This window comes from Myxocyprinus asiaticus, chromosome 4 (assembly GCF_019703515.2).
Source record: "Myxocyprinus asiaticus isolate MX2 ecotype Aquarium Trade chromosome 4, UBuf_Myxa_2, whole genome shotgun sequence".
Taxonomy (NCBI): Eukaryota; Metazoa; Chordata; class Actinopteri; order Cypriniformes; family Catostomidae; genus Myxocyprinus; species Myxocyprinus asiaticus.
This window is the reverse complement of record NC_059347.1, coordinates 28,520,477-28,533,317: the sequence shown is the minus strand read 5'-3', so window position 1 is coordinate 28,533,317 and position 12,841 is coordinate 28,520,477. Positions and strand designations below refer to the sequence as shown.

The 12,841-nt window shown below is 36.5% G+C and overlaps 1 protein-coding gene across 2 annotated transcripts; it reads left to right on the top strand.

Moving 5' to 3' along the window:
- The first annotated feature begins 2,095 nt into the window (after nucleotides 1-2,095).
- On the top strand, nucleotides 2,096-12,304 carry LOC127436879 (MOB kinase activator 1B-like). 2 transcript variants are annotated; one of them, XM_051691351.1, is made up of 7 exons: nucleotides 2,096-2,260; nucleotides 4,961-4,996; nucleotides 7,251-7,417; nucleotides 9,446-9,539; nucleotides 9,670-9,803; nucleotides 10,372-10,535; nucleotides 10,774-12,304. In XM_051691351.1, exons 1-7 carry the CDS (start codon nucleotides 2,247-2,249, stop codon nucleotides 10,849-10,851), a joined length of 687 nt encoding a protein of 228 aa, XP_051547311.1. In that variant the 5' UTR covers nucleotides 2,096-2,246; the 3' UTR covers nucleotides 10,852-12,304. The 2 variants fall into 2 exon arrangements, with proteins under 2 accessions (XP_051547311.1, XP_051547320.1); XM_051691360.1 differs by lacking the exon at nucleotides 4,961-4,996.
- Nucleotides 12,305-12,841: the final 537 nt, after the last annotated feature.

Here is a 12,841-nt window from a genome sequence, read left to right as displayed (position 1 = left end):
TCATCCATGTCGAGATCCGTGGGAAGCAGAATGTATGACATGTAAAGCTGGCACTTATGTGTCAGTTTCTAATAAAGGTGCAAGTGATTTAGAAGCACACATTAGAAGAAGCATAAAGGGTCAGCAAAAGGTGAAAGTTCATCAGGTAAATTAACGGACTACTTTTTGCGACCAGGTAAAATTGTTATCACATTGCTTCATTTTCCATGGCCATTCAAAATAATAGTAATAGTAAATGAAGGTACACTCATGGCATCAAATATTTTATTTTAGTACATGGACATTCAAAGGAATGTTGGACATTATTATTTATTTTTATATATATTTATGTTATGCTAATAGAGTGTCTTTTTCACTGTGTTAAAGTTTGCATTCATAGTAACACTGTTTTGAACCCTATAATTCCACCCCACCCCAAAAAAGGTGTCCTCTTTTTGGAAAACCAGAATATGGTCACCCTAAGCAAGAGAGAACTAAAGAGCGGTTCTGCTGAATGCCGACATATTTTACTGTTTAAATATCACTAATTCTACTTTTGAAACATAAAGTATAAGTTGCTTTAACACAGCATGTTTCGCTCATTTATTTATTTTTTCTCAAACAAACATTTATTTTTTAACAAAAATGAATACAGTACAGCATTTAAACACTAGGGAGAGCTTAATACCAATCTACATACAAATGTTAAAGAGGTTACAAATTGTAATAGTTTTGATTGCCTTTTGATTCATGGAATAACGGATTGAGTCAATATAATGTTCATTTCCCTTTCTGAAAACTATAAAACATGTTTTTTGGAAGACAATTTACAATTGTGAATATGAAATTTTGCCAATAAAAGAAAAAGATCTATCATATATACATGATTCAGACATAATCAAATAGTTGAAGTGAAGTAAACATAAACCATTTCAATATTTATTGTATGAAATGATTTTCCTGATAGCACACGTACATCACCCTATTTGATGTGCGTGTTTACATCTGGAAGACTTAATTTTTACGTTGTTTGGTCATATACAGTACGTCTATAAGGCTTATGCCAATAAGCATGTCTCTGATGTCAATAAGACATTCAGCAGATGACTTTTGAGACGTTTATGATTTAGAAAGTTTGTAAATCTGATCTTTTTAAGATGTTTAGCAGATGTTTATTAGATTGTGCTGCTTTGCAGATGAAAATATCTAAAACAGACATCTCGAAGATGTACGTGTGCTATCTGTGTTTCAACAAGCAAAACTAAAAAAAAAATTGCAACTGTCTCACAGAACATCACTATCCAGACAGCACACGTTCATCTCTGAGATGTCTGTTTAAGAGTGTTTTCTAACTGAAACATCTTAAACAGTGCAGATGCACATATATTCTAAACAGAAACGTCTCAAAGACATCTGCTGAATTTGCTTTTGACATCCAAGAGTAAACATCTTATAGACATAATGCAGATATTGTATCTAATACGTGTTCCAGATGTAAACACACACAACTGACGTCTGCGTGATGTACATGTACTATCAGTGTGGTGAGCAGAATATTTTTATTGGGTGTAATTTCCAAACAAGATGTATTTTTGGCAAATTATGAAAAAATTATGAAAATGCTAATAGTATTTAGCATACATAAAATGTCAACTATAAAATTATCTTTAAAAAACAAAACAAACAAAAGAGTCATCAATTTTATTTCACAAACATTAAAAATGTCATTTCCATCACCATCATTTTCACCACAGGATTACAGAATTTGAGATGTGGTGAAAACTGACACTGTGGTGGAAATTTCAATGACTTTCAAAAAAATAATAAATAAATAAATAAATATATATATATATATATATATATATATATATATATATATATATATATATATATATATATATATATATATATATTTTTTATTATTATTATTATTATTTTTTTTACAATGTTATTTCCTTTTGTTCATTAATGATGGATGTTCACAAGTCAACAAGAACCAAAATAAACGGTAGACAATCGTGTTTGTTTATGCTAACGTAACTCTTATTTGAGAAAAAAAAACTGCAGCGTGTCTTCTGTCGTAATCTCGCGAGATGTGCGCTTCTCTGGAGAGACTTTGAATGGGAAGGAGAACTTTTGTACGGACAGGATCAGTGCTGGAGTACTAAGGACATTACTGCTCCAATACCTTGCTTTTCAACATTCAACCGTCAAAATAGCGAATTACTATCGATTTCCGAAGCACAGTATTTTTTCTTCAAGGAGAGATGAGCTTTTTATTGTAAGTATGAGTTGTTTTTATAAATGACAACACTGACTGCTAGTTAGCAAGGGTTTGTAATATTGCTTTTGTCCCCAATCTGTCTGTATATGATCTCTCATCCTAAATCACAGCCTTAATTTATTATAAGTAAACAGTAATAATAAAAAGATAAAAGCTGATACGATCGCAGTTTCATCTCATCGCATCAGGTTGGCAGGTCACCATCATATAACATGAAACTGTGTGGCTAATGAAGAAGAGTTAGTCAGTGTATGAGGTCATTAACAGCTGCATGAAAGAGTATTTGGTTACTCATGTTATGGCTATGATTGGTTTAGTAACCGGAGAGCTACATTTCCCAACATCATGTCATTTGTCATCTAGTCGCGTGATGTGGACTAGAAACTAGTAGCTTCCTTCAAATGGGTCATTGATTTTTATTGTGTTTTGTCGCCTTCACGAAACAAGATTTGAAATCAAAGTGAAACCTGATATCCAGACATGATCAGTATCTTTGTGTAATGCCAGACTAATCCCAATATTCTGTAAAGTGTACTGTACGTATTCCAGTATTGAAGTCAGCATAATCCCGATGCAGTCGCACCTTGATTTATGTACAGTTGAAGCCTGTGTCAATGTTAAGGGGTAAATTGTGTGGTGAAAGCTTAATCTAAAAAAAAAAGAAAAAAATGTTAACATCTGAAGTGTGTAATTTCTGTCACTAGCCAGCACAACCAAATGGAACTGCAAAATAAACACTGTTTACAAACAAATAGATAGTCCCGCCCCCAACTCATGCCATTGGTCGAGTTTTATGTTTACCTGTCGGGCTGGATGGGTTGCTTAGAACCGGTCCACCTAAAAGGGGTGGGGTCTGGATTTTTAGAGCACCACAGAGACACAGTTATACATGCACTTAAGAAAAAACTGTTTATTCCAGGGTTTTTGCAGAAAACTGCATTCTGAAATGTCATTGAAACAAGAATGCCAGTTTCCTTACGCCACTTAATTCTCTAATCATTTACTCACCCTAATGCCATCCCAGATGTGTATGACTGTCTTTCTTCTGCTAAACACAAATGAAGATTTTTAGAAGAATTTCTCAGCTCTTTTGGTCTATACAATGCAAGTGAATAGGTGCCAAAATTTTGAAGATCCAAAAATCACATAAGTCAGCATAAAAGTAATCAGTAAGACACCAGCTGTTAAATCAATGTCTCCAGAAGCAATTTGATAAGTGTGGGTGAGAAACAGATCAATATTTAAGTCCTTTTTTTATACTAAATTCTCCTCCCTGCTCAGTCAATCTCCACTTTAACTTTCAAATTCTTCTTCTTGTGTTTTTGGTGATTCACATTCTTCATGCATATCGCCCCCTGCTGGGCAGTGAGAAGAATTTCTAACAAAAAAGGACTTAAATTTTGATCTGTTTCTCACACTCACCTATCATATCACTTCTGAAAATATGGATTAAAACACTGGAGTCATATGGATTACTTTTATGATGCCTTTATGTGATTTTTGGAGCGTCAAAATTTTGGCACCCATTTACTTGCATTGTATGGACATTGCATGGAAATATTCTTCTAAAAATCTTAATTAAGAAAGTCATACAAATCTGGGTTGGCATGAGGGTGAGTAAATGATGAGAGAATTTTCATTTTTGGGCTTTAAGGGATTAAGAGAAAGCAGTTTAACACACTTGGCTTTCTCCCGAAGAACGTGGTTTATGTGGCCATGTAAACGCATGTGCATGAACAGGCCAGATAACAAACATCAAATGATGGAGCACAAAAAGTTAACAGTTAAGCGGAAATAATTCAACATTTCTGGGAGTACAGAGGAAAAGCACATGCACTATAAACAATGGCATTTTATATACACCAATGTAAAATATCGACTGTCCCTCACTTTCATATTTCCTGGAGTTTGACATAAGAGGGTAACCCCACTATTGCAGGGAACAAACCCAGCAAAAACTCTGGAATATCTGGAAATAAAGCATTGCAACAGAGAATAAAATAAAGAAGTCTTCCTCTGAGCCCATGATTGCTATTTACACAAGAATCGTGGGGAAATTACATTGCTGTAGAGAAAACTGCAAACTGTCTGTGCCCCATGTTTATGGGAGTAAAGAATATGTTGCTTCTACAGTGCATGTAAATGGGACAGCCACTTTCTTGCAAAAAGCCGACTTCTGGTGTCCATGTAAACAGTAAATGCTTGTAGTTTTTGAATAAATTAACCTAAAAATGACTTGCTTATAGTTGTCTCTGCATATTAAGCTGGGATAGGAGAAAGTATTTTAACACCTAAAAAGTTACACACTTCAGCTTTAACTTGCTGTAATGTCTGTAGAAGGAAAGTATAATGTAAAGTGTGTATTTGTTTTCTTCTGCTTACTATTGAAATCAGAACAGTAGGCTGTATGATTTGTGTAATTCAGTTGCGTGTGAAGCAATGCTTGAAGAAAAGACAGTTTAGTGGAGCCTCTTAAGTGGAATTAAGCCTCCACAATTATGCTTAATTTATATAGATCTGTACTAAGAGTGTCTTTCACTCACTTTGCTTTGTTGCTTGAGCAGCATAATTATTCCCACAAAGAGTTTGTGTTCAGTCTAGGTCCGTGCATCCTCGTGTTTACAGATGTGTGAAGGCTGGAATTTCCCATCTGACTTCTGCTTGGTGTTCTAATGCCTCCTCTGTGTTCTGATACAGTCGCCTGACTTGTGAAAATGTCATTAGGGGCAAAAGGTAATGTTGTTTAGTAGAAAACTTAACCCCTTTTCATACACATTAGAATTTAGTTGGATATTACTAGAGATCTTGATTTACTGAAGAATTTGACCTATCACTTAAGGTGAATGTAACTATCCAGTAGCCACAGGCCATTTAGACTCCAGAACCTGTTACTCCCACACCATTGTCAAATGGTTTGGTCATCAAATGTTAAAGTAGTGCTGCATAATGGCACAGACACTGTGCCACTGTGGCCAAATGTTTTCATTTGCTCACAGACCTTCAGCTGTTTGGATTTCAGCTGAAGTCCCAGTCCTTTTTATTGTCAGATGACACATGTTTGTTATGCAGGTGAGTCCTGCAGAAGGTCGTCCTTGTATTTGTTGATCAGCTGCAGCATCCTGTCGTTGCTTACTGTACAAACTGTCCTGTTTTTTTGTGTGTAAACAGGTGGAGACACTGAACAGAGCAGCTGTTGAATTTGGAAAGACAGACTAGCTTTGTGGTGTTAATGAACCAGTAAAGGCACATACTGTAGGCCTATTGGCGTCAGCTGTTTGTGGCTGCCTTGTAAGGTCAACTCAAGAGGACGAGTGACCTGGCTACAGATATTCCATGCCTTGACTTCTGAAACTTAGTGATTACATCAAAAATATATATATATTAGGCTACTACTACAGTTGTAAATGTGAGAGTCTAAATGTAAACAGAATAACTCACAAGTTCAGGGATTTATAAAAGATCATAACTAAAGCTCCACCTTTGGAGCAAACAAAGATATTTATCAATTAATTATGATTAAGTAGAATAATTACTGTTTTGATTATTTTAGCTTGTGTAAAACACAAGTTACAAAATTGTGTGTGGTGGGAAAATCTAAATCTTGTCCAGATGGCAGCAGCTTGTGTTGATGCACATCAGGAATGCAAGGGCATCTGTTCTCCCAGGCCCCGTCTGTCTTTTTACTCTATGTGAATGAGATAAGGATGTAGTTCCCACAGTATCCTAATACACACATTAAAATGTATTTTACTAAATATGACGGAACAACGCCCCTGCTCGTCAACATTGCCCCACCTCTTCAAAGGCTGTTCTTCAGCCAGGTTCAGAACTGGAGTGGGCAGGAGAGAGGAGGGGTGCAGATACTATCCTTATTTGGCAGCACATGATGAGGCGCACCTGTAGCCAGTTGAGCCTCATCACCGCTGCCTTAAAATGCAGAGCACGCCTCTCCTTGAGAGACTGATCTCTTCCCCCTGTGCATGCACGCTGGCATTCTCACAGGTCTAGGACGGAAGTGGGTAGGGAACCTGGTGCTAGTTAGCTGTGCTGCCAGACCCGCTTCCCCGAATTCTCAGCATGAGTAAGATGCGTCACAAAGGACTGGCGCATGTGTCATTGCTGTCAGGCCAGAATGCCGATCCACCATGCCCCTCATGCACCTCGACCCCAGGGAAGCTGAGCCACTGTAGGAAGCCGCCACCCCTTGCACCCCGGACCAGAAGGGGAACGAGTGTGGCCACCAGACCCCACCCCTTTTACGTGGACCGAACCCTCACGTCACTCCCTAACGTTCACATAGCTCCATTGCACCACAAGGATGCCAGACACCCTTTTTATTTCATCACCAATTTCCCCATGGACACTTTATTCACCTTTTTTGCTTTTAAGCAATTTTAGCCATTCTGGAACTTCCATCAGATTAGCCGTTGTACTAGCAATGCCGCCCTCTTTCCCAAATTAAAAAAAAAAAAATCACTTGCAGCACCTTTAAGTTATGATGGAGTTTGACAAAGAAGCAGGCCTTTAACATTCACAGACATAACTGACTGTGATTACCTTAATAATGTCCAAGCTCAATGTTCTAGTATTAGTTTTAGGGTAGTATTCTGACACATTTCAGCCAGTTTTTTATTTTATTTTTGTCAACAATTGTCAAAAAGTAGGCCTCACTAATTTAGCTTGCAGAAAGAATCATAATAGTCCAGTAGTACTTGCCTACAGTGCTGCTGCCATTGAAAGCCTTTAATTTCTTAACTGCTTTATTCATAAACTTGCAGAATCTCTCACAACCTGGCTTCAGGATTATTTTTGGAAAGTACTAAAATATTTTGAAAATGATATACTTGATGGAACTGTGTATTTTTAATTTCCGAAGGAGTTTACTTTTTGTGCAGTGTTATATATAGTGTGTCTTTGATTATAGTGTACTTTTGTACAAACCATAAAAGACAAACTGTTGCATTCTTTCTCTACTGTCACTCCACAGTGGAAACCGCTCATCGAAGACGTTCAAGCCGAAGAAGAACATTCCAGAGGGCTCACATCAGTACGAGCTCTTGAAGCATGCAGAGGCCACGCTGGGCAGCGGGAACCTGCGCATGGCTGTCATGCTGCCCGATGGAGAAGACCTCAATGAATGGGTGGCAGTCAACAGTAAGCATGTGACTGTACTCAATGCAGACACTGTTAGAATTAGTAGAATTTTGATATCTAGCTGGGAGTCTGTAGCCAGGAGTTGGATGATCTCCCCTGTAGTTTTTAATTGTAACAAAAACAACTTATTTTCAGTTATAGTGATTTTTGGGGTTTTGTATTTGCCTGCCCCCACCACAAAAACTTTTTAACTGTATTTTTATATGTGCCAGTGAGTGATGTACAGTACTGTGCAAAAGTTGTAGGCACATAAGATGTTTCACAAAAGCATTTGTCTTAAGATGGTTTTATATCTTCAGTTTTAGTGTATCAATAGGTAATATAAATGTTAGACTCACAAACATTACTTTTGCAAATAGAAAAGATTAGAACAGAAAAACAGGGAGCCCTGCAACAGATGTCATGGCCCCCACAAAGCCCCCACTGAACATCGTGACAGTCTGAGATTACATGAAGAGACAGACGCAATTGAGACAGCCGAAATAGATAGAAGAACTGTGGCGAATTCTCCAAGAAGCTTGGAACATCCTATCTGCCAACAACCAAGAAAAACTGTCCAGGTGTACCTAGGAGAATTGGTGCTGTTTTGAAGGCAAAGGTGATCACACCGAATATTGATTTAGCTTTTTTAATGTTTACTGGACTTTGTATGACATTAAGTGATAAATGAAAACTATTTTAGTCATTATTTTTGAAGACATCCTCACTATGCAACATTTTTCACAAGTGCCTAAAACTTTTGCACAGTACTGTATGTCAAGTTTTCTTTATTAAGAAATGCTAGGCTTTTAATTTGCAGTATGAAATTATACAACTGTAATGTAATAGCAGCTACAGTATATTCATACCTTTGCTGGAAAACAAAAACACACGATACAAAACATTACTGATTGGTTTGTCATTTTGAGCCCTTTCTTTTTGATGCTTCCAAGACTTTCACAAACAAACAAAACCTCATCTGTATATTAGCCATCTTGATAACATTACCATGTTGACCATTTTAAATTAGCAGAATTCACAACAACAATGTTCAATACATCTCAGAAAACCAAATGTTTAAGTTTACAAGGCATAAAAACACGTACGAGATCAGCAAATGGAAGATCTATTGAACACAGCACTGACCCAATAGAGCAAGTGACAGGTCCGTCAAGTGACCCAACCATCTCACACTGGCCCTGGGTACACAAATGGTAGGCCCACTGCAGCCTCAGTTTTCTGTTCTTGGCTGACAGAAGTGGAACCCAACATGGCCTTCTGCTGTTGTAGCCCATTCAGCCCAAGGTTTGACGTGTTGTCCATTCTGAGATGCTATTTTGCTTACTACAATTGTACAGAGCAGTTATCTGAGTTACCGTAGCCTTTCTGTCAGATCAAACCAGTCTGGCCATTCTCCGTTGACCTCTCTCATCAACAAGGCATTTTCGTCTGAAGAACTGCCGCTCACTGGATGTTTTCCACATCATTCTTTTTACACTATAGAGACTGTTGTGCGTGAAAATCCCAGGAGATCAGCAGTTACAGAACTACTCAAACCAGCCCGTCTGGCACCAACAATCATACCACGTTCTTAATAACTGAGATCACATTTTTTCCCCATTCTGATAGGTGATGTGAACATTAACAGAAGCTCCTGACCCATATCGGCTGATTTTATACATTACACTGCAGCCACATGACTGGCTGATTAAACAATCACATGAATAAGTAGATGTACAGGTGTACTGTACCTAATAAAGTGGCCGGTGAGTGTATATATTTAGATGCAAATTTAAGCACTTGAGATTTAATCACGTCAACACCTAAAACCTAAACTCTTACATGCCTACATTCTTAAATATTCTCTTTTTAGTGTAAAAAGAAATGATATGGCTCATGGCCTGTCCTCTGAATGTTACACATTTACACATGCTGGTATTTAGGAAAATAATGATTTATTTCAGAGCTGTTATTTCAGGGTCTTTACTTTGTAAACCGTGTTCTGCCATATGATTAGCCTATAATACTGTATGTGTTTTCTACTTGTAGCTGTGGACTTCTTCAACCAGATCAACATGCTGTATGGGACCATCACAGACTTCTGCACTGAGGAAAGCTGCCCACTTATGTCTGCTGGACCTAAGTCAGTATTAACAGGAAGTAATCCAAAAAAAATATTTTGGGCTTTAGATACCTTCAGAAGTGCTTGCTTGTAAAAAACAAAACAAAAAAACCAACAATTATTTTTAATGTTTCTTACATGCTATCTGCAGATATGAATATCACTGGGCTGATGGAACCAACATAAAAAAGCCAATTAAATGTTCTGCTCCAAAATACATTGATTATCTGATGACTTGGGTCCAGGATCAGCTTGATGATGAGACACTTTTCCCTTCAAAAATAGGTATTCTACCCGTTTAACTTATAATAGTTATTCTGTAAATGAGCTTGCATAATATTTGGTGGTCCAAGCAGTACAACTGGTTCTTCATTTTCACTTTGAGAAATGTTCCACCATATTGAATTTTCTGAAACAACAACAACAACAACATAATCTAATTAAATTTAATGTTTATGATCTAGAAGTTGAAATTTTTCTTTGTTTCTTTGGCATTAAAACATCCTAAAATATCAATTGGGCAAGTGGAGAACATGTCCAAAAACAGAAACATCAGTCAAAAAATCGTCAATATATGTATAAGGCAACTTCAAGGCACTGTAAAAGTTTGTGAGAGAATTGTACACAAGGTAGCATTATGATAAGTTAATTTACAAATTTGCTAGACGTATACTCTAAAAGATCAACATAACATGCTTCAAACAAGTCAAACTTGGTAAGTAAACATTTTTATATTTTCTGGTGGTTTGCTGGTAAATTGTACCGTTCTCATATGTTTGGACCCTTCTGAATGTTAACTATGGTCGTGTTTCGCTTGTTAGATTTATGTTATTTTTCTGTGTGACACTTATAGGTGTCCCCTTCCCAAAGAACTTCATGTCGGTAGCTAAGACAATTTTGAAGAGACTTTTCCGTGTTTACGCTCACATCTACCACCAGCACTTTGACTCTGTTATCCAGCTCCAGGAAGAGGCGCACCTCAACACCTCTTTCAAGCACTTTATCTTCTTTGTTCAGGTGTGTGTTTGTGTTTATCACAAGGAGATCTCTGATTAATGTAGTCTTTTACAGCATTGAACTTTATAACACTGTAATTGCTCTACATAATTAAGGACAATTCCTTGGAAACAATTTAAGTCTTGATTGATTACTGTTCTTAAATGTCTGTCTGCTGTGTGAACCCTTTGTTCATACATGATCATTTGAATATTGTTGCTGGCTCAAATGCAATCATTTCTCCTTTCCATTGTTTCAGGAGTTTAATTTGATTGACCGCAAAGAACTAGCACCCCTTCAGGAGCTGATTGAGAAGCTCACCTCAAAGGACAGATAAATCTGCTCTTCCTGTCAGCACGTCCTCTCTAATTTCTGTGTACAGGCAGCCTGGCTTTGTTCTCTCTTTGTTTGGCATGTGTGTGGGAATGTTTCCTCAGAGAGTTGGAAAAGGGCTGATTCCACAAAACCCTCGATAAGCCACAACTCAAGTATAGGTCAGGATCATAGTGGATTTAGACTGAAGTCCTTTTGACGTTGTCTCAAACACGATTTAAGTGCCTGATATGTCCACATTCAAATGGCTAGCTTTTGTACAAAAAGCACCACCACTGCTTTAAAACTTGTTTAAGATTATGCTTTTGACTTTTTTTGTAGGTGAACATTGATATTAAAAAAGTAATTAGTGATAAGTAAGCTTGTTATCCTCTTAATGGATTTATTTAGATGTTCCTAGATTAAAATAACGAATGAACCATTGAGATGAAACATTTTTAAGTCTGCGTTTCTTTTCTTTTTTTTTTTTTTTTTTTAACCACTCCTGTGGAGATGTTTGAAAATTCCGTTATCAGTTTCTGTTATAGGACTGCTTTGTTTGCATCAGATTGGATCAAGCCCTCAGTCTTTCTGTTTGTTGTAACACATTTCACTCATAACTGATGAACTTTGCCCTGAGCCTACAGTTTGCCTGATAATGCTTTTATACCACTACAATATTTATAAATAAGTACTTGTGTTGATGTGTCGGTTTTCGCAGATTGACTACCAGAGGTTAGGGGTTTGTCTGTTGGAAACTGGGATGAAATGTACTGACTATGCAAGATTGGGATGTCTTATTAATAATCTCTCTCTTTTTTTTTTTTTATACCTCATGACATACACCAGTCCGCCATAGACATATTTATTAATGGAATTATCAATTTCTCTAGCCCTACTTAAGCTTTTCCCCCTCAAAATCTGTGTCTGTGTCTTAATTATTTCAAGGATCCATAATATAGTCTTTTACTTAAAATACAAGATAATATGAGATGGTGAATACAAGTTGGATAAAAATCGATAACAGATTTGATAATAGTTTTGCATAATGATAAACTCCTTTATCAATGATAATGTAATGACAAATTAGATTAATAAATATAGTACAAAATCATCCTTTTTATAAAAAAATAAAAAAAGAAGAGGGGTGGTAGTGTAAATAATTACATTCCCACTAACTTAAACAATGCATATCTTTGGTCTATGAAGTTTCACCCTGTGAATGTTCATTTTTCTGAATGTTACAGAAAATATGTTATTATTCTAAATAACACATTACTAAAATATTTCTCAGAAATATTCAACTGTTTCAAAAGAGTATAAGATCGACTTTACACAAATGTACTAAACATTTTTGATGGCAAGTTGTAAATAATATAATCAGTAAAGTTATGCAATTGGAATAGCCTGAAATGCTAAAATCACTGAACTTTTGTGGTACAATTCTGAATACTGTTTATAGGATAATAAACCTTGTTTGAACAAAATTTGGTCCTGTGTTGTTTTTGTTTACAATACAAAACAGTAGTATTTGCTTGTTCTTGACTGCATTTACATTTATGCATTTGGCAGACGCTTTTATCCAAAGCGACTTACAGTGCACATATTACAGGGACAATCCTCCTGGAGCAACCTGGAGTTAAGTGCCTTGCTCAAGGACACAATGGTGGTGGCTGTGGGGATTGAAACAGCAAACTTCTGATTACCAGTTATGTGCTTTAGCCCACTATGCCACCACCACTCCTTGATTAATAAAATGATTTATGTTGACCATGCATTATCAATTGTACAGGTAAATCTGTTTTTGGAATTCAAATGTAAATAATTGCAAATAATTGAGTAATTGTAAATAATTTGGTGACAAATCTGAAGTGAACAATGTCGAAACACACACATAGACCTACAATTATTATGGGATCATCCCTTGGGTCTGTGGGATTTGTGATACTTTTGTCTTTTGTCCTAGCTAATATACAATATATAAACACAATTCTAAATTATGAGTCAGGATTAAA

Bases quoted from the DNA above. Each gene is read 5' to 3' on its own strand.
- LOC127436879 (XM_051691351.1), top strand. The intron at 9,540-9,669 runs GTCAGTATTAAC...TGCTATCTGCAG, and splicing joins CTTATGTCTGCTGGACCTAA to ATATGAATATCACTGGGCTG. The intron at 9,804-10,371 runs GTATTCTACCCG...TGACACTTATAG, and splicing joins ACTTTTCCCTTCAAAAATAG to GTGTCCCCTTCCCAAAGAAC.